At 41.3% G+C, this 27,317-nt stretch overlaps 2 protein-coding genes across 7 annotated transcripts in view; both read left to right on the top strand.

Annotated features, from left to right (window-relative positions):
• AOPEP (aminopeptidase O (putative)) overlaps nucleotides 1-27,317 on the top strand; it is a 393,408-nt gene that overhangs the window by 148,071 nt on the left and 218,020 nt on the right. The gene's annotated exons all lie outside the window — the stretch shown is intronic.
• LOC133071212 (small ribosomal subunit protein eS28-like) lies at nucleotides 110-10,940 on the top strand. Its single transcript, XM_061163697.1, has one exon. It carries the CDS (start codon nucleotides 5,830-5,832, stop codon nucleotides 6,118-6,120), a length of 291 nt encoding a protein of 96 aa, XP_061019680.1. The 5' UTR covers nucleotides 110-5,829; the 3' UTR covers nucleotides 6,121-10,940.

Genomic DNA, 27,317 nt, shown 5'->3' with positions numbered 1-27,317 from the left:
GCCAGAGGCCAGGGCACTCATACATATTTATTTCCTCCTCAGGCCAGCTCTGGAAGCCCCGGAGAACAACCTGAGTGTAGTGGAGGCCCCACCGCCACCCCCGGCCAAGTGAACAAGCACGAACAGCCATCTCTTTAACAGCTTTAACCTCCTCCCTCCCCGCTTCCCCTCCCTCTTCTCTCCTGGTTAGTGGGACATCCATTCAGTGACTTAAGACACAAACCTTCAAGTCAGCCTGAACTCTTACTGACCTCCTGTTCGCTGCATCTATCAGTCACCAAGCGCTGCCTGTTTTTCCTCCGAAGTATCTTCGGAATGGGCCCTCTCCTCTCTCTTCTGCAGGTGCTTCCTGATGAGAGCCCCTGACATCTCACTGGAGCTTTGGAGGAAGCCTCCTCTTGGATGCTCATGCCTCTGGCCTGTCTCGTCTCAAGTTCTCTATGCCACTGTAAGAATCATCCAGCCTGCCTGAAAAGCAACTAGAATTGGCTGCTTATCCCCTTAGCATCTTACACGAGGCCCTTTGCCGCCTGCCTCTGCCCATGTCTCAACACAGCACTCAACAGAAACAATGATCTCTCCTGTCCAGATTCCTTCACACTCCAAGGGTTTTGTGCCTCTGCACCCTTTTGCATCTTGTTCCTTAGCCTAACTTGCCCTCCCTGTTTCCCCACTTCCCTCCCTTGCCACCTGGTGAGCTTCTACTTATCCCAGAAAACCCATTTCAGGACTTTCATCCTCAGGGATCCGTCTTTGATCCCCTGGAGTGAGTTCATTCTGGCTTTCTTCTTTCTCATTATGTACCCCCGTGTTTTTCTTATTACACTTTTTGTACTCTGTTGTGATGGTGTGTGTCCATGCCTCCTTCTCTCAGCCACAGTGTTCGAGGAGCTCATGGTCTCCTGTGTCTTATTCACATTTGTGTCCTCAGAGCCTAGCACAGTCTGGCATTTAGAAGAAACTCAAGCAGTGAATGAATGTCTAGTTTGGATCATCATCATTCTTGCTCTCTCAGCCTACTGGATAGGTTGGGCACCAGGCAGAGAATGCCCATGAGCCTTTGAAACAAAGCTTTTTATGGAAATTAAAGACAAAATCCATTCAATTTGACCAGGACTCTCTTTTTGTCTTGTCAAGTATTACTGCAGTAATTATGGTTCTTGAACACTGTATTACTCTTCAGAAAGGAGGTGATTATATTGTCTCATAGTTTTTTCTCTTATAACCTGAACTATACTATTTGCACTTGGCTTTTTGTTTCCCTCCAATATACCTTCCTGTCTTTTTATATATGTCTCAGTGTTACTATCTTTCAATTACTGCTGTCTGATTGTTGAGCCCTATGCTATGGAAAAGATTTATGCTATGAAGATAATTTTTCAATAGACCTAGGTACAGTTATTGTTTCATCTCACTATATCTGGGTTATTTATTTTCCTCCATGGCGTTGCTCAGTCATACCTAGCATATTATTTAAATCTGAAAACACTCAATAGACAATTTGTGCCAGAAACCCTTAGCACGAGGGATGAAAGATAAATCCACAGGCTGTGCCCTGGAAGAGCTCAGGGTCTCAGGAGGCAGATGGACCTACTCTGAGGGCTGTCTCTGGAGCCAGAGCAGGCCCTGAAGGGGCTACCTATGGGAGTGGAGTTCATTGTGCAGCCTTTTAGGCCAGGGTGTACGTTACCTGAGCCAGTCAATATAGCAATGAAAAGATGTCCCTTTCAGGGGAAATAAAAAGCCCAAGAATTTAATCATTCACTCAGTCTGTCAATTAACAACTATTTATTGAACACTTACTATATAGCAAGTACTGTTCCAGGGACTCGGAAGAGACAAAGTCCATCCCATCACAGAGCTGCAGTTCTGTTGCGGAAGACAAACAAACAAATAAAGATGTACTGTGTGGTCAGGTATTGAAAGTGCTCTGTAGGATAAAGCATGGTGAAGAGACTGAGAGTGAGGAAATTTGCTATTTTTTATGGCAAATTCAGCACTTAAATTCAGTGCTTGGATGCAATCTCAAAAATGAAAGAATGATCTCTGTTCTGTTCTGGTTTCCAAGGCAAACCATTCAAAATCATGGTAATCCAGGTCTATGCCCTGACCAGTAATGCTGAAGAAGCTGAAGTTGAACTGTTCTATGAAGAACTACAAGACCTTTTAGAACTAACACCCGAAAAAGATGTCCTTTTCATTACTGGGGACTGGAATGCAAAAGTAGGAAGTCAAGAAACACCTGGAGTAACAGGCAAATTTGGCCTTGGAGTACAGAATGAAGCAGGGCAAAGGCTAATAGAGTTTTGCCAAGAGAACACACTGCTCATAGCAAACACCCTCTTCCAACAACACAAGAGAAGACTCTACACATGGACATCACCAGATGGTCAACGCCGAAATCAGACTGATTATATTCTTTGCAGCCAAGGATGGAGAAGCTCTATACAGTCAGCAAAAACAAGATGGGAGCTGACTGTGGCTCAGATCATGAACTACTTATTGCCAAATTCAGACTTAAATTGAAGAAAGTAGGGGAAACCACTAGACCATTCAGGTATCACCTAAATCAAATCCCTTACGATTATACAGTGAGAGTAAAAGATAGATTTAAGGGACTAGAGCTGATAGACAGAGTGCCTGATGAACTATGGGCAGAGGTTCATGACATTGTATAGGAGATAGGGATCAAGACCATCCCCAAGAAAAAGAAGTGCAAAAAAGCAAAGTGGCTGTCTGAGGAGGCCTTACAAATAGCTGTGAAAAGAAGAGAAGTGAAAAGCAAAGGAGAAAAGGAAAGATGTACCCATTTGAATGCAGAGTTCCAAAGAATAGCAAGGAGAGATAAGAAAGTCTTCCTCGGTGATCAGTGCAAAGAAATAAAGAAAAAGAATAGGATGAGAAAGACTAGAGATCTCTTCAAGAAAATCAGAGAGAGCAGGGGAACATTTCATGCAAAGATGGGCTCAATAAAGGACAGAAATGGTAGGGACCTAACAGAAGCAGAAGATGCTAAGAAGAGATGGCAAAAATACACAGAAGAACTATACAAAAAAGATCTTCATGACCCAGATAATCACAATGGTGTGATCACTCACCTAGAGCCAGTCATCCTGGAATGTGAAGTCCAGTGGCCTTAGGAAGCATCACTACAAACAAAGCTACTGGACGTGATGGAATTCTAGTTGAGCTATTTTGAATCCTAAAAGATGATGCTGTGAAAATGCTGCACTCAATATGTCAGCAAATTTGGAAAACTCAGCAGTGGCCACAGGACTGGAAGAGGTCGGTTTTCATTCCAATGCCAAAGAAAGACAATGCCAAAGAATGCTCAAACTACTGCACAATTGCACTCATCTCACACACTAGCAAAGTAATGCTCAAAATTCTCCAAGCCAGGCTTCAGCAATACATGAACCATGAACTTCCAGATGTTCAAGCTGGTTTTAGAAAAGGCAGAGGAACCAGAGATCAAATTGCCAACATTCACTGAATCATCAAAAAAGCAAGAGAGTTCCAGAAAAACATCTATTTCTGCTTTATTGACTATGCCAAAGCCTTTGACTGTGTGGATCACAATAAACTGTGGAAAATTCTGAAAGAGATGGAAATACCAGACCACCTGACCTGCCTCTTGAGAAACCTGTATGCAGGTCAGGAAGCAACAGTTGGAACTGGACATGGAACAGCAGACTGGTTCCAAATAGGGAAAGGAGTACATCAAGGCTGTATATTGTCACCCTGCTTATTTAACTGATATGCAGAGTACATCATGAGAAACGCTGGGCTGAATGAAGCACAAGCTGGAATCAAGATTGCTGGGAGAAATATCAATAACCTCAGATATGCAGATGACACCACCCTATGGCAGAAAGCAAAGAAGAACTAAAGAGCCTCTTGGTGAAAGTGAAAGAGGAGAGTGAAAAAGTTGGCTTAAATCTCATCATTCAGAAAACTAAGATCATCCAGTCCCATCACTTCATGGCAAATAGATAGGGAAACAGTGGAAACAGTAGCAGACTTTATTTTTTAGGCTCCAAAATCACTGCAGATGGTGACTGCAGCCATGAAATTAAAAGACACTTATTCCTTGGAAGGAAAGTTATGATCAACCTAGACAGCATATTAAAAAGCAGAGACATTAGTTTGTCAGTAAAGGTCTGTCTAGTCAAGGCTATGGTTTTCCCAGTAGTCATGTATGGATGTGAGAGTTGGACTATAAGGAAAGCCAAGCACCCAAGAACTGATGCTTTTGAACTGTGGTGTTGGAGAAGACTCTTGAGAGTCCGTTGGACTGCAAGGAGATCCAGCCAGTCCATCCTAAAGGAGATCAGTCCTGAGTGTTTATTGGAAGGACTGATGTTGAAGCTGAAACTTCAGTACTTTGTCCACCTGATGCGAAAAACTAAATCATTTGAAAAGACCCTGATGCTGGGAAAGATTGAAGGTGGGAGGAGAATGGGGATGACAGAGGATGAGATGGTTGGGTGGCATTTCATCCAACGTGAGTTTGGGTAAACTCCAGGAGTTGGTGATGGACAGGGAGGCCTGGCATGCTGCAGTCCATGGGGTTGCAAAGAGTTGGACACGACTGAGCGACTGAACTGAACTGATGGCAGATTCAGATCAAACTTTCTGATAATGTGATATTTGAGCACAGACCTGAGCGAAGCAAGGCAGAAGGACAGATGAGACAGAGTCCCTGAGGTAAGAATATGCTTAGCATGTTGAAAGACAGCCAGGCAGCTGGTGTTGAATGAAGAAGGGAAAGAGTGATGGTGCTTTGGAGAAGTTACAGAGGACACAGTTTTGTAGGGCCTTCTCGGTCTTTTGTTCTGAGTGATATGGGGGGACCATCTTTAGGTTTTATGTAGTAAGTAACACGATTTGATTTGTACCTTGAAAATGTGATTCTGGGTAGATACTTGTTATTTGTGTTTGGGAGATAGGGAAAGGTAAGAGCAGAAGCAGGTATCCAAATTAGAAAGCTAATAGAGAAATCTGTGAGAAATAATGGTAGTTTGGACTAGGATGGTAACAGTAGGTGAGGTGAGAAGTGTTCAAATTTGGGATATTTTGAAGATCAAGTTAGTGAAATTTTAGAGTGAATTGTATGTAAGATGTAAGAGAAAAAGGAATCAGGGACAACTTCAAGTTTTAGGGTCTGAAAAAAAAAAACAGTGGTGTTATTTTTATTGAGATGGAAATATCAGGGAAAGAATAAGGTTGTTAGGGAAAATCAGGATTGATTTTAAATTTATTGAATTTGAAATGTGTAAGTGGAAATATAGCTGGAATTCAAAGGGAAGCTCATAGCTGGAGATACGAATTTGGAGGGGTTCTTCAGGATTCAGGTGGTATTTAAAGTCATGGGACTGAAAAGCACATTGTGGAAGGAGATAGAAAGGGAAGATAAGAGGGATGAGAACTGAGACATGATAACCAAGTGTGTCAGCCACTGGACATGAAATATACATGCCCTGAGAATTGACTATGGGATTTGGTCCAGTGGAGGTCACTAGTAACCTTAAAGAGAACAATGGTGATAACACTGTGAGAAGGAAAGTCTAATTGGCAAGAGTTAGGGAGAGAATTGGGAGGGAGTTAGAAAGTAAGTTGAGATATCTAGTGAGGAGGCTCTTTGAAGGAGTCCTGTAAAGAGAGCAGAGGAATAGGGAAGTTTATGGTTAAGGATGTGAAGTCAAGAGGGGATGTTTTAAGGACAGACTTTATCAGAGCATGTTGGTAGACTGATGAAGTCTGAGTAAAGAGGAAGAAATTGATGAGGAAGGAGAGAATGAGAAGACAGGTGATGTTGGCAGCAACTATATGCGTCATTGTGGTGAGAAGGAAGGGGGCTCTATAATAAGAGTAGTGAGCTCTTCCCCCGACCGCCGCCGCGCCGCCATCATGGCCACGAGCCGTGTACAGCCCATCAAACTTGCCAGGGTCACCAAGGTGTTGGGCAGGACCGGTTCGCAGGGACAGTGCACACAGGTGCGCGTAGAATTCATGGACGACAGGAGCCGCTCCATCATCCGAAACGTGAAAGGCCCCGTGCGCGAGAGCGACGTGCTCACCCCATTGGAGTCAGAGCCAGAGGCTCGGAGGCTGCGGTGAACTTGTGACTGGGTGCTGGATGTCTGGGTTGACGCCGTGGCCCACCAGGATGATCTGTTAATAAAGCGTTTATATTGTATGTAAACTTGAGAAAAAAAAAAGAGTAGTGAATCTTTGATGGGCACAAAAAAGGTTCCCTCACTGTCACAGAAGAGAAGGCATGTGTGGAGTGGGTACAGGTTGGATGGTAGAAGAGCTCCATGTTGATTACTTCTGTTTCCCACAAAAGCCACCGTCAGAGGCCATTGCCATCAACCAGGTGACGCCTCTCTTTGATTCTTTGTGCTGTCGATTTCTTGTTAATACCTACCTTTTTGAAATTGAATCGAGTCTTATAGAAGATTGAAGAAAATGAAATTCATTCAAGAAGTAATGAAGCAGAACTATGTTATTAGCTGCAGGCGAGCAGCTGATTTCCTTAATAGGTTGAATCATTCACGGAGTGGGACATTGGGGCCTTCGTGTGTGGTAAAAGAGGAAACAGATATGAGTGGGAGAAAATTTGAGTTATGTTGGAACCAAAACAATCTCATTAGTTACTCTTAATATCCTTAGACGTTCTGTAGGGACAGTTGATATCCTTTAACAGATGAAGAATGAGAGCCCAGGGCATTTCTGTAACTGCCGTAGCACCCAGCAAATTAATGATAGATACAGAATTTAAATTGTGTCCTTGAATTTTCACTGCTTTACTTGGTTCCTGAACTGAAGCAAAGTGGTAAATCTTGACCATGAACCACCTGCAGGATTGGGGACATACGACTTAGTCTTTAATGTTCAAGCCCTAACTGCTTCACATAATTTCTACCACTTAAAGTGGAAATTATTTGGCTACTGGCTCCAGGGGGAATGTAATACTGTAATTAGTCACTGAGTTCCCCTTTTAAGGCCCTTTGTGGAAGAGAGCATCTAATGGTTAATGAGGGTTAATGAGTAAAACCTGGAGCCTGTCTCCCTGATGGCTGGAACTGCTGTGCTTCCTCCCTTTTATCAATATGTCACCAAGTAAATAATAGTGGGACACATACACGTTATTGTGGTAAGCATAAGCACAGAGTGTAAGATGAATCCTGATTTTAGCAATGTTAAACTAGGGGTAGAGATCATAGGAAAGGGAAAAAACATATATTAGAACTAGAAATTAGGCCTCTCAAATTTTCATTTGACATTATGCTGTGAAAACACTTATACTTTAAAGATAAAGCTATATTTAGCTTGAGGTTAGCTTTAATAATGTTTTACTGATAAGCCTGACTCCATAAATTAGTTTTAAGTTTAAATGAGATAATGCATGTAAGACATTTACAGCAGTCTCCAGCACACAGTAAGCAAAGGCTCAATAAATATTCATTATAAATAATAATAATTATTATTATATTTCTCTTAATATATTTTCCAGGGAGCAATGGATTATTGAAGTATTTCCAACTGTAATTACTTTTAGTCGGTAACAACTTTATACTAGTAATGAGAAGAAAGTGAAAGTTGCTCAGTCTTGTCCGACTGTTTGTGACCCCCATGGACTGTAGCCTGCCAAACTCCTCTGTCCATGGAATTCTCCAGGCAAGAATACTGGAGTGGGTAGCCATTTCCTTCTCCAGGGGATCTTCCCCAGCCAGGATCTCCTGCACTGCAGGCAGATTCTTTACCGTCTAAGCCACCAGGGAAGCCCAATAAGAAGAAATGGCCCTTTTAATTAAGCTATTAATATGCGAAAAACAAAATGAACTTATTGAATGCCTAATTGGGCATGTCCCTGCTTGTTAGCTATTATAGCCTATTACAGAGGCTGTGGAGATGGCCAGTAACAGGTATTAAGCCTTAATGTGTGCTAGAGTATTGTAAGCACTATAGATTTAATCCTCCCAGCAATCCTCTGAGTTAGGAACTCTAATTATTCCTTTTTCTCAGAAAGAAGAAAACTGAAGCCCAGAGAACTAGATAGCAATTGGTTCAGTGGAATATGAGCTCACTGCCTGTGACTCCAGAGTGTATGTCCTTGACCACTACACTCTACAGCCTGTTTCTAATATGATGCAAACCTGAACCAACCTATTGGTTGCCTGCCTAAAACCTTATCCCACTTTTTTCCTTGCTAGAAAATCTTTGATTTTGTTTGGTTGTTTACATCTCCCTATGTGTCTCAGAGAAGATGAATCCTGTCCACATTTCTATGAGTCAGTCCTGGCTCATCTAAATCAAACTTGGTGTCCCTTTTCCCCTTCCCAAGAATCTGGCTAAGCAAGACAATGTGTGACAAGATTCTGGTCGAGGAAATCTGAGGATTTCCAAGGGCTTCTGAGAAAGGTTTCTTCACTGAAAGAAATAGACACACAGGAAAAGTCACCTCTCTTCTTTCCCTGATCTTATCACGTCTGGATGTGATGTCTAGCATTGTGGCAGCCAGTTTTCCACCAGCCTACAGAGGAAGCTGATACCCATCCTAGGCAGAGCATAGAGGATTTTAGGGAAGTGAAACTATCACTACTCTGTATGATACTATACTGGTGGATACATATCACTATGTCTAAACTCATAGGATGTACAACTTTACTGAGCATTCTGTGAGTTTGGACAAAGTATAGTGAGTGAACTTTGATGTAAACTATGGACTCTGGGAGGTAAGGATGTAAGGAACTTAGCTAGGTTCATCAGTTGGAACAAATGTATCCCTGTGGTGTCGGGGATGCTGATAGTGGGGAAGGCTATGTGTGGGAGCAGGGCATATATGGGAAATCTACTTTCTGCTCAGTGTTGCTCTGAACCTAAAATTGCTTAAAAATTATTTTCTTTTAAAAAATAGAAAAAAATTTCTATTAAAAAAAGCAAAGTAAACTCACAGAAAAATACAAGATAAAAATGTACCTATGGTTGTGACAATTAAGAATATTAATGAAAAAAACAGATTGAAACTGTACTAACTGATCAAAATCACCTAAGAGAAAAATTATGTATCAGTGTGTGTCAATAATAAAAATTTTAATTAAAATATGTGAACGGGTAAATGTATGTTTCTGAGAAAACATCTGTTGCCGCATACTCTTTGAGCCTGATGACCCTTAAGATACCATTAAAGTATGATTTCCTCTGAGGAGCCTTCCCTAGTATCGTAGACTGTTTACTCACTGCTCCCTCCTTTGTGTCCTGTAGAGGACTTAATATTTCTGTTACAGCACTTAATGTCACTGTGATTTAAAGATTAGTTTTTCAAGTTTGTCTCTGCCAGTGGAGCGTGAGCTCTTGAGTAGAAAAAAATTCCTTGTTGAGAATGGCTGTCAGGAAGCCCAGAACCAAGCTCAATCATGGTACCTAGATTAACCTAGATGTGGTGGTCACCGAAAGATACTGCAGTCCTAGAGTACTGATGCTCTGTCTTAGCTGATTTTTAACATTCCTGGTTCCCATTCCCAGAGGTGATGATTTATTTAATGTGGGGTGCAGCCTGGCTGTTGGTGTTTTAAAGGCCTCAGTGGATTCCAGAGTTTAGTCAAGTTGAGACCATTGTCCTGAAGGACATAGCCAGAGGGAAAGATGTTGAAGGCTATTTTAAGAACCGTGATAACAATAGGGTTATCCAGAATTGGATCCAGGGAATTCAGCAGGGAACTTGTCACAGTAGCCCTGATAAGAGAGAGTGATCTCAACAGGTGGGTAGGATCAGTGGGCATAATAATTGAAGGTCTACTGTGGGAGATGGCTTATGGAAGTGATTCTCATCTGGATTACCTGCTAGCATCACTGGGGAGGCTTTTTAAAAACATAAGTATTTGAACCCCATCCAGAGATTCTGATTAAATTGATCTGGTGTGGCGTGTAGGCAATGGTTCATTTTAATTTTGTTAAAGTTCTCCGAGTGATTCTAAGGAGATTGAGAACTACTGTCTTTATAAGAATAGCAGTAGAATTTGACCCTACTTTAATATTAGAAACTGAACAGAGATTATCCCAAGCTTCCTGACTTGTGATGTTGAGGAGAAATTTGCGTAGACCAACTGTAATGGGAGGGCTGGCTAGAAGTTGGACATAGGGTAAGGAATGAGAGGAGAAGATAAATACTTCTTTATGAGATTAAGTTTGAGTTGACAATGAGTCTGAAATCCATGACAGGTATTTGACTGAGTGTTAAACAAACCTAAATCAAGCTGGAAAGCTGAGAGCAATTACTGTGTGGCCCAGATGGATTCTCTCCTATCCCAGCCCATTCTGACAAGTGGTCTATGGGTGCTTTGACAGTTTCAGAGAATAGATCAGTAAGGTCATTTTGTTCACACATGTTTCATAAATTAGAAATAAAATTATCATTTTTGCAGTATTCTTGTTCTTAATAATCTCTATACTCTTAAAGATTGTGTATGTTAGAAAAGACTATCAATCACCTTGTTTTGGCTATTTCTTGGTCAGCTAACTGAAGTTCATCTCAGTTGACATATTTTTACATCATCTGCCATTTTTGTTCACATAAATTTTCATTTTTTACATTCATTATATACCAATTTTTAAAAAGGCTCAGTGGTAAAGAACAAAAGTAGAATGGAATGAGTCAGGTAAATACTAGTGCTCATAATGATGTTAACAGTAAATATTGAACAGGATACCAGTACAGAGATAGAATATGCATTTGTAAGCTGATGTGACAAATGACTACTTGAATAGCATGATTTAATATAAGCAGCCAGAAAAGGAGGAAAAAATAATGGTGAATATCTGAAATTACATTTTATTGAACTGGTAGTCCATTCAACACCATTTCACAGTGCCCTTTTCTCGAATGGTGCCATGATGTCATTGAAGCTTTTCTGTCATTTTTAACAAAACAGAGGTAAATCTATTAAATTTTTCCAAAACATATCCAAAATCATGATTTTCAAAATGAAATTTATGAATTTTATAATGAAATCAGAGAAGTCAAAATTACTAGGATAACACTAGTCCTATACTCCACATAGAGAAAGCCAGGCACAAATTGCACTATGTTGAAAATCTCATTAAGATTGACTCCAAAGTTAATGACAAGTGTGATTCTCGGAGAAAGCAGAATAGGGTACTTGGCAAAATGCTTTTATCTAATGGGTATTACATAATATTCATGATACAAGTATGGAAAAGCAGTTACTGTTATACAATAGTACATGCTACCAGATCTTTTACTTTACATTTGAGGAAAACCAGTGATGTGCAGATTATGAATCAACTCTTTATCCATGTGCGGTACTCATATGGAAGAGAATTGCTTGATGAGTTTCTGTTCAGTGAAAACCTTTGTCATAGGGAAGAATGTTTTGTTTGTTTTGGTCAGTGATTATATTGTGAGCCATGAAAGAGAATGAAAAGGTATGTTGGAATCAATAGTGACAGGTAAGTAAGGAGAAGGGACATTGCTACATGAATAAAAGAAATTGTAGTAGAATGTGAATAACAACATTATTTCATTCTCAGAGAACAGTGGGTGATCTGCACGGTGACTCTTAATCCTGACTGTAGTTGAAAGGAGTAGTGAAAAGTGTGTCAATTTATCGCAATATGAAGAAAATGAGCAGCAAATAGCTTAGTGGAGGTGAAGGTGCCTCACAAAAGATTTTAGAATGTGGAATGAGTTAAAAACTTATCTTTGTGATGCTGTTTAGTGTCTGTAAAAGCCATTTCTATTATTTAGGTTGCTTTTTCAAGTGAAATGCTATTTTGGACCTGAACATGAAGATATTTAATGCTTATGAGCAATCCTGTTATCTTATGAGTCTGTGAGGACAGAGATCCAGTCTTGTCTCTCACTGTATCCCTATGCCTAGCTATGTCTGCAGTAGCTCAGTAGATATTTGCTGAATGAACGGATCTTCAGTCATTAGTGAAAGAACTGAGGCTGTAGTATGAAAATGTGAAAGTGAAAGTCACTCAGTCATGTCTGACTCTTTGTGACCCCATGGACTGTAGTCCGCGGAATTCTCCAGGCCAGAATACTGGAGTGGGTAGCCTTTCCCTTCTCCAGGGGATCTTCCCAAACCAGGGATCAAACCCATGTCTACCACATTGCAGGTGGATTCTTTACCAGCTGAGCCAAAACCACACACAAATGCTGCAGCATGCTTGCCAAATGCAACTGAAAGGTAGATGAGGCATCTGTTGCTTTAATCCTGATGGAATATTCAGTCCAGTCTTCTACCTCTTGAATATAATGTGCCTGTCAGTTTATGTTTACTAGCACTGAAAGAAGTCCTTGGTGAGAAATCTTCCCAGAATTTCTAGGACTACATTGAATGTGAACATCCAAATATGTATGACAGAGCCTCCAAACACTTGTGGCCCTTTCAGACAATCTCTCCATGTGAGCATTTTAATTTAGTAGAAACAAAACATAAGAAAAGAAACTACATAGAAGACAGCTCAAACTATTTGTCATTTTATATGTAATAACAAAATAACTTATCATTATAGATATAATGTCAGACATACATTAACTAAGACTATAAACTACATCATCCCTTTCACTGATATGAACATATTTTAAATAAAGATTTTTAAACTTTTTGTTTGTTTATTTTTGGCTGCTCTGGGGGCTGTGTGTTCAGTTCAGTTCAGTCGCATCCTACTCTTTGTGACCCCATGGACTGCAGCACGCCAGGCCTCCCTGTCCATCACCAACTCCTGGAGTTTACTCAGACTCATGTCCATTGAGTTGGTGATGCCATCCAACCATCTCATCCTCTGTCATCCCTTTCTCCTCCTGCCTTCAATCTTTTCTAGCATCAGGGTCTTTTCAAATGAGTCAGTTCTTCACATCAGGTGGCCAAAGTATTGGAGTTTCAGCTTCAGTATCAGTCCTTCCAATGAATATTCAGGACTGATTTCCTTTAGGATGGACTGGTTGGATCTCCTTGCAGTCCAAGGGACTCTCAAGAGTCTTCCCAACACCACAGTTCAAAAGCATCAATTCTTTGGCTCTGGGGGCCGTGTGTGGGCTTCCTCTAGTTGCGACAAGTGGGGGCTACTCTTCACTGTATTGTGCTGGCTCCTCGTTGTGGTGGCTTCTCTTGCTATGGAGCACAGGCCCCAGAGCGCACAGGTTTCTGTAGTCACAGCCTGTGGTCTCTCGGGTGTGGGCTCAGTAGTTGTGGTGCAGGGGCTTTGCTGCTCAGAGGCATGTGGAATCTTCCTGGACCAGGGACTGAACCCATGTCCCCTGCTTTGGCAGGTAAACTCTTAACCATTGGACCACTAGGGAAGTCCCAAATAATGATTTTTTTAGTATCATGTTTTAGTTTATCCTTCATTGTGAGGAATCTTATTTTTAATTTGCCTAAAACTGGTGGTTGGTGTATGGATCAGATTCCCACTGGGCTTGATAAATGATGGCCTAGAGATAGACAAAATATATTTGCAAATTATTCTTATAAAAACTCCATTATACAAAGTCACAGGTGTCCTCGTCTTGGAGTCTGGAGTGAGACTGAAAGCATATATGGTGAAGGAGAGGTGCACTGCCGTCATCAGATGGCCATGAGTCACCACTGAGGAAGCATGAGCAGAAGAACTCAGAAAAGGGACATCTACAGGGTTCATGGCTTCAGGTCACTCACATCCTAAGTTGTGTCTATCACAAGTCAGGAAGCCAGCCCTCACTGGGCAGGCCAGCACCTCTGGGCTGGGGGCACAGCAGCAGAGAGGTTAGAGCCCCTGAGTGTGATGGCTGGGCACATACCTCATCTGGTGCGTGTTCCTGAGGCCCCTTGCCCACGGGCCAGCATGCACTTGCCCTCACTCAGCAAAGGTGCAGCCACATGGCAGGCTGCAGTCTTCACTGTGGCCGGTGATGACTCGGCTGTGAAACCAGTATAGTCTCAACGGAAACAGATCATTTGATCAACTAGCTATCTACCACCAAGGGTAAAGGAGGAGCAGGAAGATGATGGGGTGCTATGTCTGTTTGAAGTTCCTATTAAAGAGAACTGGTAAAAAGCAATCAGCTTGAAATAGCTCATTATATCAATAGAATAGGCTGACAGTACTCAACACTTAATGTGCCTCTAAGAAACAGTAGGCAATTTGTCATTATTTAAGCTAGTAGACACATCTCTAACGTCTGAAGTAAGTGAGAGGCAGAGCACCCAGAGTGCTGGACCTGAGTCTGCATCCCCATCTGACCCAGTCTGCACACCCATCTGACCTGAGTCTGCACACCCATCTGACCCAGTCTGCACACCCATCTGACCTGAGTCTGCACACCCATCTGACCCAGTCTGCACACCCATCTGACCTGAGTCTGTATCCCCATCTGACCCAGTCTGCACACCCATCTGACCTGAGTCTGCATCCCAGCTTGGCCACCCGACAGCTACTTGTCCCTGGGAGAGTGACCTAGCCCGTGTTCGCTTCAGTTTCTCATCTGTAAAATGGGGCAGCTGAGCTAAGTGATCTCCAAAATTCTTTCCTACTCTCTAAATATTATGATAAGTGAAATATTTTTAATAGTTTTAACTGATTCCCAGTTATGTCCGCACTGTCTGAGAAGCACCTTTGCTTGGGAAATTTTCTTACATTAAAATATCCTCACCTTCCTGCCTTGCCTCTGTCAAAATTGGGCAGCATTGAGTTACCTCACTGAATTCCCTCAACCACATTGTCTCTCTCCCCCTCTTCATCTAGAGTTCTCTTTATGCTGTCTTACACAGCTCTTATGATAGTCATTTCTTCAAGCAGATTTTAACTGCTGTGAAATTCACCTCACGTATGTTCATCTTAAACTACAGAGCCATATTGACAACAGCTTTGAAAATTTCCGATTTCCTTTAGCAGGATTAATTTCCAATGACTTAATATCCTTTTCTCATCTGGAGGCACTGAATGAAATAATAGTAAGATGGCTGCTCTAGCAAGCAAGCTATTACCCCTGTCCTCCGAGTGGGAATAGTCAGTTCCGTTCAGTTGCTCAGTCGTGTCTGACTCTTTGCAACCCATGGACTGCAGTATGCCAGGCCTCCCTGTCCAGCACCCACTCCCAGAGCCTACTCAAACTCATGTCCATTGCATCGGTGACGCCATCCAACCATCTCATCCTCTGTCATCCCCTTCTCCTTCCGCCTTCAATCTTTCCCACATCAGGGTCTTTTCCAATGAGTCGGTTCTTTGCATCAGGTGGCCAAAGTATTGGAGTTTCTGCTTCAGCATCAGTCCTTCCAAGAATATTCAGGACTGATTTCCTTTAAGATGGACTGGTTGTATCTCTTTGCAGTCCAAGGGAGTCTCAAGAGTCTTCTCCAACACCACAGTTCAAAAGCATGAATTCTTTAGCACTTAGCTTTCATTATAGTCCAACTCTCACATCCATACATGACTACTGAAAAAACCACAGTTTTGACTAGACAGACCTTTGCTGGCAAAGTAATGTTTCTGCTTTTTAATATGCTGTCTAGGTTGATCATCGCTTTTCTTCCAAGGAGCAAGCATCTTTTAATTTCATGACTGCAATCACCATCTGCAGTGATTTTCTAGCCCAAAAAAATAAAGTCTGTCACCGTTTCCACTGTTTCCCCATCTATTTGCCATGAAGTGATGGGACTGGATGATCTTAGTTTTCTGAATGTTGAGTTTTAAGCCAACTTTTTCACTCTTCTCTTTCACTTTCATCAAGAGGCTCTTTAGTTCTTCTTCACTTTCTGCCATAAGGGTGGTATCTGTGTATCTGAGGTTATTGATATTTTTCCTCACAGTCTTGTTTCCAGCTTGGGCTTCATCCAGCCTGGCATTTGGCCTGATGTACTCTGCATATAAGTGGGAATATTACAAGTATGTTAAAATGTATTTCTTCGCAGTACACATCACCTTATAAGTAATGTTTGACTTCTAATGAGCTAAAATAAGTCATTGAAAATGTATATTTCTCAGCATCTTGTCTTATAAAATTATAGATTGTCTTGAACCAGGGCATATATGCTATCACTTTGCCAAATCCATACCTTTAATATATGGGGCAAAAACCATGACCCCAGGTAGGCTGAAAGATAGATTTGAAAGTACAAGGCCTTTAAATGTCATGGAATATGATCCTTTAGGTATTTGAAGGTAGTTGTTTAACTATTATAGATAATTTAGTGTATTGTATAAGTGAAAACAGAAGAATCACTGTGGATCTGAAAACATTTTGGAGGCAATATTAAGACATTGTTTACTTTGGGTTGGACATAAGTCCTGAGCTTTGTAGCATTTTTATCCTTGGTGGTCCATTGTTTCGTTTTCTCTTTCCTTGTCGCTAATTCTTGACTTTGGGGACATGGAGTAGAGATGGTGCTGAGAGTGGAGGTGCCATGTTTTATCCGTGGCTGAATAGTCTATGGCGCAATTCAGATGGAGAGCACAGGGAGAGAGGAGAACTTCCTCCAGTATAACCACGGTGTTGTAGCAGAATAATGTGATGGACTCTGTATTAGGTTCCTATACCTGCTATAACAAATTAACACAAAGTTGTTGGTTTAAAATAATGGAAATTGATCCTCTCACAGTTCTGGAGGCTGAAAGTCTGAAACCGGAGTGACTGGGCTGAAATCAAGGTGTTGGCAGAGCCACATTGCCTCCTCAGGCTGTACGAGACGATCTGTTCCTTGCCTCTTTTACTTTCTGTTGGTGGCCAACTTTTTTTGACTTGTGGCTGCATCACTCCAGTATTCAAGACCAGCGTCTTCAAATACCTTTCTGTTCTGTTACCATATCCCCTGTTTCTTCTGTGTGTTAAATCTCCCTCAGCCTTTCTCTTTTTGAAACTTGTGATTGCATGTAGGGCTGGCCTGGATAATCCAGGATAATAATCTCCCCACCGCAAGATTCCTAACTTAATCCTCTCTAAAGACCTGCTCCCTTTTTTCCTTATTTATTGATTGCTATATGAAGTGACATTCACAGGTTTCAGGAATTAGGATATAGATATCTTTTGTGTGCTCAGATGTGTCTGACTCTTTGTGACCCCATGGACTGTAGACCACCAGACTCCTCTGTCCATGGGATTTTCCAGGGAAGAATAGTAGAGCGGGTTGCCATGTCCTTCTCCAGGGAATCTTTCCGACCCAGGGATTAAACCAGGGTCTTCTGTGTCTCTTGCATTGGCAGACGGATTCTTTACTCCTGAACCACCTGGGAAGCCATAACTATATTTTGGGGGGACATTTTTCAGCACATTATCACAGTTTCCATTTGCTCCAAATGAATTCACTAAACATTATGGCTCCTATATTTTCCATATCTCCTATATCTTCTCCTTGTCCTGATATAATCTAATAAGTGTTAAGAGCATAAATATATTAATTCAAACTAATTAATTTATTTAGGACCTGCTATGTGGCTGCCACTAAATTCTGTGACTACAATAGTTAACAAACAGATACGGTCCCTGTCCTCATGGGGTTTATAGTCTTGTTGGGAAATTGCATATTAGACAAATTATCTGAAAAATATAGTGTTACAAACTGGTAAATGCTACTCAGAAGAAGTGGCTCCTGACAAGCTCTTAGGGTAGGTTCCTCTGAGGAAGTCGTGTTTCAGCTGAGATCTGAAAGATGGTATGAAGTTAGCCAGGCTAGAAGAAGAAGGAAGAGCATTTCATGCAGAGGACAGCCTGTAATTGGAAGGAATGTGGAACTCTGGAGGACCTGTAAGAATTGTTGGTAGGACTTAGGGAGTTGTGGAGGATTGAGGAGAGATGAGATTGGAGATGTCACAGACTAGGCAGGGCCTTCTAGAAATCTGAGCTTCATCTTAAAGTGTATAAGGAAGACTGTGAGTTTAACACAGTGACAGTGGGAATGGGGTGGGCATGGCATGATCTGGTTTGTGTTTTCACAGAATTACCCTGCATTCTGGTTGGAGAATGAATTGACAGTGATGGGAATGGTAGTAGTGGAATATGAGAGCAGAGGTTTGGGCAGAGCAGAGTTTGAGCAGAGTCCAGGTAAGAGGCAAAGGTAGCTTGGACCAGTGTGGAGATAGTGATTGTGGGGGAAATTGGAGAGATTCAAGATGTGCTTTAGAGAAATGGCAGAACTTGCAAGTTTTATGTGGGGGAGTTGTGAGAAGAGGGAGGTGTCAAGGACTCGAGTCCCAAGTTCCTGGCAGAAGCAGCGAAATGGATGGGGGTGCCGCTGAAGGTGGGAGAACAGGAAGAGCACTTTTGGAGAAAAGAGCCTGAGTTCAAGTTTGTATGTGTTAACTTTTAAGATGTCACTTGGCACAGTGCCTGGCATGGAGCACACCACACGTACTTGCTTCTATTTCAGTCAGTCATTTCAAAATCACAACTGGCCTTTGAGTCAATAGACTTCGGTTCTAGCTGTGACTAGGCCACTTCACATACATAAACCTATCTGGGCTTCAGCATCCTCATCTCTAAGTGGGAGTCTATCGACCTCGATGCGTTTTGTGCTCCCTTTCAGCTTCAATATGCCTGCAGTGCCATGAAATTCTTTGGTCTTGACCACCTGGAACGCTGCTCTGGCCAGCTGGATCCTCTTCAGAGAGGCTGATGCACTAGAACTGTGCGTATGGGTGGCAGTTTCTGGTGGAAGCTGACGCAGAGGGAGCTCCGGCCAAGGCAAACTGTGGCTAGTGAGGAGGCCTCGTGACGAAGGGGAAGGATGTGGTTTGAGGAGAGCGGCAGCTGCTGCTGTCACCAAATGAGCCTGAAATTCACCACACTTTGGAGGATACTGCAACCTGGGATAGCTGTCGATTAACTGGTGAATTAATGTGATTTGGGGCATATAGGAGAAATGGTGATGGGCAGAAAAGAAGATGAGAAGAGAAAGTCATGCTTGCTGTGCACGCCTCTGTTGTGAGTTAGAGTCATTGTTGGAGCCTGAGTGGGTGTCAGGGATAGATCATTTCCAGTCCAACTGCCTTCACTTACAGAGAAAGAAACCAAGGTCACCAGTGTTTTCCACTGCGGCAGAGCCGAACCAACACTCAAGCCTCCTCACAGCTGGTCTGTGCTTCTGCTCTACTAGACTGCCAGGAGTGATTCTTGGGAGCAAATTTAGGCTGAATTTTGGAAAAGGGTCAGGTTTGGTTTCATTTGCCTTAGACTAGATCCCAGAAAGGTTACTTACTCCTCCTAAAGCTCCAGATAGAAAAACACTTGGTGTGACTGGTTGCACTTTGGGCCCTCTCCCCAGTCGGCACTTCGTTAGTCACTAGTAAACCCAGCTGGGCCTTGAGTCCACAGGGATCCTCCATTCTACTCACCTCATCTGGGCTCCCCAGTCGTCACAACAAGTACCGACTCTTCCGAAACACATTCTGCAACTGAAGGCTGTGCCCAGGTCTTTCATTAGATTGGACAGTGCCCTTTCCCCCAAAGGTATTAGTTGATTTTTTTAAAAAAAGAAAATGAACTATGGCTTTGTTTATGAGGAGTAGCTGAAAGGGAACTTTATTAGGAAAGTTGCTGCTTCATCCTGTGATTGTGGTTAGCTTGTGAGTAATTGAATTCCCTGGCCTCTTCTTTGGAAGTGATGACTGGTCAGCCTGTGGCTTTACTGTTATTTCACCAACATAGGAGGCAGATCATGCTACCACTACTTAACAGTTTAATTTAAAACGCCCGATTAGAGGTTGTAGGCAGGATTTCGTATGTGCCTGCTGCGTAGCGGGAAGCACATTGCTCTAGAAGTCACCACAGGGCTGAGGTCTGATCAGGATCTCTACAGAAAAGCAAGGGCCTAGGGCTGAGGCACTACTGCGTCAGTCTTGGGGAGTCATAAGCAGGGGTGTGTTATATGCAAGGCAGGAGAATCTGCACAGATTCATCTCCTAAATATGGGGTGAATGGTGAGGTAAGCCATCCTTTACGAGGGTTCTCTTCAAGGCAGAGAGACCACATTCTGAGAAAAGGGAGGGCCCTCTTTCCAGAGGCCACACATCTGGTTGACCTCCTTCCAGTCTCCTTGAACATGCTGTGCTCATTACTGAAACAGTGGTTTCCCTGCTATTGGTCCCCACCCTGGGGACACCCAGACCATTACCAATGCCTCTCCAGGTTCTGCCCCTCCTTCAAGGATCACCTCAAGGGCTAGTACTGCCTGGAACCTTCCCCAAGAACCCCAGTCCTCATGGCCCTTTGGCTTCTGAAATACTTCCATGATGGCCATCTCTCTTTTTTTTTTTTTTTTTTGGATGGAATGTCCTGAAGATACCAATGAGATCCATCACATCTAATGTATGATTTAAGACTTGTGTTTCCTTATTAATTTTCTGTATTGATGATCTGTCCACTGGTGTGAGTGGAGTGTTAAAATCTCTATTATTATGTTACTGTCAATTTCTCCTTTCACGTCTGTTAATGTTTGTCTTATGTATTGAGGTGCTCCTATGTTGGGTGCATAGATATTTACAACTCTTATATCCTCCTCTTGGATTGATCCCTTGATCACTGTGTAGTGTCCTTCCTTATCTCTTGTAACCTTCTTTATTTTAAGGTCTGTTGTCACTTCACCGTTTCACTCTTTGTTCTTTGCCTCTGTGTGCTGTTTCCTCTAGGCGGGTGTGTTGGGAATGGGCAGATTGGCGGTTCATGCATGTTCCTTTCCATTGCCTAAATCACTAACTTCTTAAGGATGAAAACCTGGTCTTGAATTTCTTTACATTCTCTTATAGTTCCGTTCAGTCACTCAGTCATGTCCAACTCTTTGCGACCCCGTGAACCGCAGCATGCCAGTCCTCCCTGTCCGTCACCAACTCCCAGAGTCCACCCAAACCCATGTCCATTGAGTCAGTGATGCCATCCAACCATCTCATCCTCTGTCGTCCCCGTCTCCTCCTGCCCTCAATCTTTCCCAGCATCAGGGTCTTTTCAAATGAGTCAGCTCTTCACATCAGGTGACCAAAGTATTGGAGTTTCAGCTTCAAAATCAGTCCTACCAATGAACACCCAGGACTGACCCCCTTTAGGATGGACTGGTTGGATCTCCTTGCAGTCCAAGGGACTCTCAAGAGTCTTCTCTAACACTTCTCCAACCGTTCAAAAGCATCTCTTATAGTGTCAGGTTTAATTCTAAAGACAATATGTGCTCACAAATACAGTCAGCTATTCTTATCTGTGGATGAGGAGGGCCAAGTGTACTATACCACTTTATGTGAGGAACTTGAACATCCATGCATTTTGGAATCGGCAAGCATCCTGGAACTAGTGGTCCATGGGTACTGAGGAGTGACTGTACTTATCTACTCACTGGAAACAGTTCTCAGTATGTTTACAAAATGATAGATTTCAAAAAGGCACATGTAAGCCTACCTGTGCCTGTTTTTTGAATTAGTTTCAAAATCATATCACTATCCAATTTGGCTACATGTAACAGGAAGCTCACAATAATAATGACTTAATTAAGGTAGAAGAAGAGTTGGACCACAAAGAAAGCTGAGCTGAAGAATTGATGCTTTTGAATTGTGGTGCTGGAGAAGACTCTTGAGAGTCCCTTGGCCTGCAGGGAAATCAAATCAGTCAATCCTAAAGGAGATCAGTCCTGAGTGTTCATTGGAAGGACTGATGTTGAAGCTGAAACTCCAATGTTTTGGCCACCTGATTCCAAGAACTGACTCATTTGAAAAGATCCTGATGCTGGGAAAGATTGAAGGTGGGAGGAGAAGGGGATGACAGGGGATGAAATGGTTGCATGGCATCACTAACTCAATGGACATCAGTTTGAGCAAATTCTGGGAGATAATGGAGAACAGAGAAGCCTGACATGCTACAGTCCATGGGGTCACAAAGAGTTGGACACAACTTAGCAACTGAACAACTACAGTTAAGGTAGACATTTATTTCTTTCTCTATGTTAAAAAAAAAAAAATGCAGAAGTAGGGCCAGGGTGGAGTGGGACTCCACAGGACAAGAACCCAGCATTCTCTCTTGCTACTGTACTTTACTAACATGATTTTCATTCTCAAGGTCAACTCCTAGACTCTCAAGGTCAACTCATAGTACATAATGGTTGTTTGAGTTCCAGCCATTACATGCACATCTTAGGCAGCAGGAAGAAGACAGCGGGGAAGAAGAGGAGGCAAAGGAACCCCTCACACAGGCTGTCTTTCAAGGAGCTTTCCAAGAAGCTGTTGTTGAATGTTTCTGTTTACATTTTATTAGTTCACATCTAGTGCACCTATCTGAGTTGGACCATAAAAAGCCTGAAAGATTGAAGGCAGGAGGAGAAGGGAATGACAGAGGATGAGATGGTTGGATGGCATCACCAACTCAATGGACATGAGTTTGAGGAAACTCTGGGAGATGGTGAAGGACAGGGAAGCCTGGTGTGCTGCAATCCATGGGGTCACAAAGAGTCAGGCATGACTGAGTGACTGAACAACACCACCACCTAGCTGCAAAGGAGGCTGGAAAATGTAATCTTTGTTCATGGATGGGGGCATATATTCAGTGGAAACTAAGGGATGCTAAGAAAGAAGAGGGAAAACAGAGACTCTAACACATAGGATCAATTGGATAAAGTGAGGTACACTGAAATAGCTGAGTCTTTTTAGCTTTATCTCATCAAACCATTCATGAATTTTTCAGTGAGCCATGCTTGCCTCTATTATATGCATGACACTAAGTGATAGAACAGGACAGATGTCTTTACTCTCAGAAACCTTACATTTCACGTGAGGGAGACAACAATAAGCAGGAGAATGAATATGTAAACAAGATACCATGAGATAATAGCACTAAAACAAAAATAAAATCACTTGCCTTGGTTGGTTTCAAAAACTATCTATCTATTGGGTATGCTTCGAGTTGTTTATTACATGAATGAAACATTCAGTCTTCTTCAAATCTATTTTGATTTCTCTTTTGGATTGTGCCTGTAAATCTCTATGAGCTTTTTAGGGAGGGGAAATGCATTAAAAATTGCTTTGTTGGACCACTTATAAGAGGATTTATTTAGACTGGAAAGTTTTAAGCTGACATTTCTAAAAAGTTTATATCTGGAGTATGTTTATATTAATTAAGGTTTTATTTATATAATATAAATGCACATTTTCAGGAGCCATTTATTTAAACATGTAAAGGCCATTAAGAAAAGTGTTGTCAGTAAAGAAGAGATTTCTAATGGTATGTGTTTAATAAAACTGCATAATTTATAAAATACTTAGAAAAATGTTAATGTTTTATACTCTTTTTCCCCAGGAGGAATTTTTATTTCCCTACATTTCACTCACAATGGTATGATTCTGTTTTTTCAATTTTATAATATGTTGCCACTAGGGTCAGATATGTCTTTGCATAGAGTTTGTTTTGTTTTGTTTTTTGACTGAGCATAACAAAGAGCCATCAGCGACACTTGTGTTGCTTTGATTTGATGTCTTTTGTAGCAAGCAGTCCAAGTTGATTTCTGGAATCCTGTAGTAAAATCACTTAGGGATAAAGAGATATTTTATGAAATTTTCATTTTATGACTCTTTCATTAACCCATGTTTGACTTTCTAGTTTACAATATTAATTTTCAGCTATTTTGATCCACGGCCTATCATTTCTTAGTTAGGGTAAAGATCACAATCTGGACAAGAAAGAGAAAATTCATATTGTTTAGACTATTTTTAAATAAGAAGCCCTGGAGAACAGTTCTTGATTTTACACATAGAAATGTTAATCAATGGTAATAAACTGTGCACTGACGACATGTTTAAAACAAACCAGAACTTAGGAAAAAACAGGAAATTTGACCAAACAACGCTTCCTAGTAACAGGTTTTATGTGTCTTTGTTAAGATCATCACAGCTTGTTTTAATTTTTTTTCAACTTCCTTTCCAAAATTTGATGTTATATTTCTTTGCAGTTTTATATACAGCTTTCATTTAATAAGCACTGTTCATGTCAAACTGGATTTTTGTAATAGAGGAATTGCAAACAAAAGGAACCTATAATGAAATTGTAATGCTACATATTAGTCCATAGACAAATTGGTGTTACAGTCTGCTAATTAATGAGTCTTTCGGGGCTTCCCCCTTAACTCAGTTGGTAAAGAATCCACCTGCAATGCAGGAGACCCCGGTTCGATTCCTGGGTTGGGAAGATCCACTGGAGAAGGGATAGACTATCCACTCCAGTATTCTTGGGCTTCCCTGTGGCCCAGCTGTTAAAGAATCCACGTGCAATGTGGGAGACCTGGGTTCGATTCCTGGGTTGGGAAGATCCCCTGGAGAAGGGAAAGGCTACCCACTCCAGTATTCTGGCCTGGAGAATTCCAAGGACTGTGTAGTCCATGGGGTCACAAAGAGTCGGATACGACTGAGAGACTTTCACCTCACTTCACTTGACTTGCCAGAATAGTTCTTGAATAACCTTTAAGCCCATCTCTTAATTGGTAACATTATCTGGCATTTTGTAGACGGTGAAGACCTTTTGCTTACCATTCTTACTTAGGCTTATTCTTATATTCTTAATTTTAAACTTGACCCTTTGTTGCCATTGTCATGCTAGAAACCATTCCCATTTAATCTGGGACAGCTGCATTTGTTTAGATACTATATGCTTAAGTTCTCACAGAAATCTGACCTAAAACGGACAGATGTTTGAACTCCTATGTAAAAATCTATTCTAAACATTCTGGGCTACTGCTAGACAGGAATGCCAAACATTTCCAACCACAAATTATACTTGATAATAACCACCTTGATAGCAGAAAGCAGCAGATCCCCAGTTCCATTACATGATCTGGAGGAAGATAACGGGTCTTTGGCATTTTAACTTAGATTTGCTATATTTACAGATGATTAAGGCCAGTGCAAATTGCATCATTGTGAAAATCAGAAAGTATTAAGTCATATACAGAAATTCTCTGAGCACAGAAATCTGTCCTCTCTTCTCCATGTAACTGGACTGTAGCAGAAAATTGTTAACTGTGAAGCAGGAGCAAGCCAAAAACCAGGCAGACTGAATACACAAAAAGCCATATGGTTCAAGGAAATGGACACGCGTTTCCTTTTAAAGTTTCTGAAATCAACATATTCCTGAAGAACCGTTTAAATGAGCTCGCCAGCATGTTTTATTTTCTGCAATGTGGGGCATGCTGGTTATGAAATGGGAACCCTGAAATGTGATACATCCATCTTAACCAGCTCAGGGTTTTATTCAATTCTTCAAGCCTTAATCCTATTAACTTTCTTGCACAAAGGAAATGCAGAGCTCCTCTCTGATGATTCTGCTTAGGCCTCATGGCGTTTGTAAACCAAGTCTTGAATTTTACAAATGAAGCTTATTGGTGGATGAAAAATGTAACAAGCATCAGTGAAGCCACTTTTCAAAAAGAATATTTCAGATTGTTGACTTTAAAAAAAGTCCTTAGAGGAGATTAATGATGACAATCAGTTTTTAGAATTTGAGGATTTTTTAAAAGCAGCTCACTTGAATATGCAGATTTTTGGTGTGAAGCACATCAAATAAATATCTGGCATTTTAAAACCAAATCTTTGGTTTCACAAATAAAGTTCATTGGTTATTTAAAAATATAAGCAACATCAATGTAACCACTGTTCGAAAAAGATTTTGTAAGACTGTTTATGTAAGGGCTTTTGAAGGGTTTGATGATTCATAATCAGTTTATACAATGTGAAGATTTTTTAAAAACAACTTAACTTAAATAAGTCAAAATTTTAATATGAAATGCATTAAGCTTATTTCTGGCTATATGTCCTTTGGACATAGCTCTAAGCCAGCAAAATACCAAGACCTAATTATGCTGCTGATGGAAGTTAATCTCATTGTAGTGAACATGAGCTAATAACGCATTAGTCCATATTATATTATATACTTTTCAGTCTGTGGTCTGCTGTTTTGATTAAATTTAGTATCTACCATTTAGATTTGAAACAGCAAAATCTTCCTATTACTACCTATCAAGTTTATAAAGCCTTTCCTTTCTCTAAGATTTTGAACTTGATCACCATTACTTACACTTTATCCAATGTAAGATTTTATCTGTAATGTGAAATCAGAGAGGATGTATGCATCCATCCATTTCTATTCAATAATACTTGCTACTTCCAGGTGGTGAACTGTCATTAGCACAGCCTGCCTATGCTGCGGTGGGCCTGGAATGTCCAGTCATTCCAGTTTACATAACAGTTTCACTGGGGTGTTTGCTTTCAGAGGTCACTTCAGTGTCAACCTCAGCAGTCCGCACACAAGTCTGCCTGTTCCATGCCACTGGCAAAGTAAAAGAAAATATTTTATCCAAGGCATCCTCCCTACTTTCTTTTCTTAGTCTAAATTCTTTGACTTTACATTAAAGGAGTAATGAAATTCACCTCATATTCTGAAGAATGGGTTTATTCTTCTGTCCAGTTTCCTATTTTGACTCTTCTCCTGCCTTGGAAGGCATCTGGTCGTTTAGCCAGGACAGCTGACTGCTCTTCTTCCCATCATCTTGTCCTATAGTAAAGAATAGCACTAGGTCAGCACCCCTTATTGTCCTTACCAGAGTTCTCTCAACTCTGATAGGATCTGTTCAGACTCAAAGCATCAAGGAACATTCTCTTGATGAATGAACCTTGCTTCTTAAGTACTAGTACATTGACTTCCCTGTAGCCAGGTAATTTAAGCCAGTTACCTTTCATTTCAACCATGTCGAAGTATCAAATAAAGCTATAACATCAGACCAGCCAGGAAAATGAGAGGGTGGACAGTAACATGTTTATAATATAAATCCTTCCTGTTTTCTCAACCCTTGCCCCATGGCTGTTTTACATTTTGACAGTCAGAATACTCTAGAGATTTGCCTACAGACAATGGCCACCAAACTAAAGATTTGTTGGTTATTTATTAAGGAAAATTGCAAAGCTCAAATACATGAGGCCACTTCTGGGTAAAACAGTGGATCCAAACCAGTCATTCCCAATATCCATTAGCATTAATTATTACAATAACCAGGATAGGCAGGCCTTGGGTCACTCATTTCCCAGGAAAGCAGTTCAGAGGTTGCAGATGACTACTGCTTCTTTCCAGATCCAAATACCCCAGATGTACCCTGGGTCACCAGTGCGGGGAGGACACTTTGCCAGGGCTAAGAATATCTGTGGGTCCCCTTGATCTTGAGGATCAGTTTTCTGACCTTGGAGAAAATACGTTTCAAAACATTGATTTTTTTTTTTTAAGGTGTTATAGCTATATATCACATGTCTCTTAAGCTTTTGAGCCATTTGAGCAATGTTTGTGAAATGCTTTAAGTATGATA

Source organism: Dama dama, chromosome 16 (assembly GCF_033118175.1).
Source record: "Dama dama isolate Ldn47 chromosome 16, ASM3311817v1, whole genome shotgun sequence".
NCBI lineage: Eukaryota > Metazoa > Chordata > Mammalia > Artiodactyla > Cervidae > Dama > Dama dama.
This window is presented reverse-complemented; position numbering and strand designations above follow the sequence as displayed.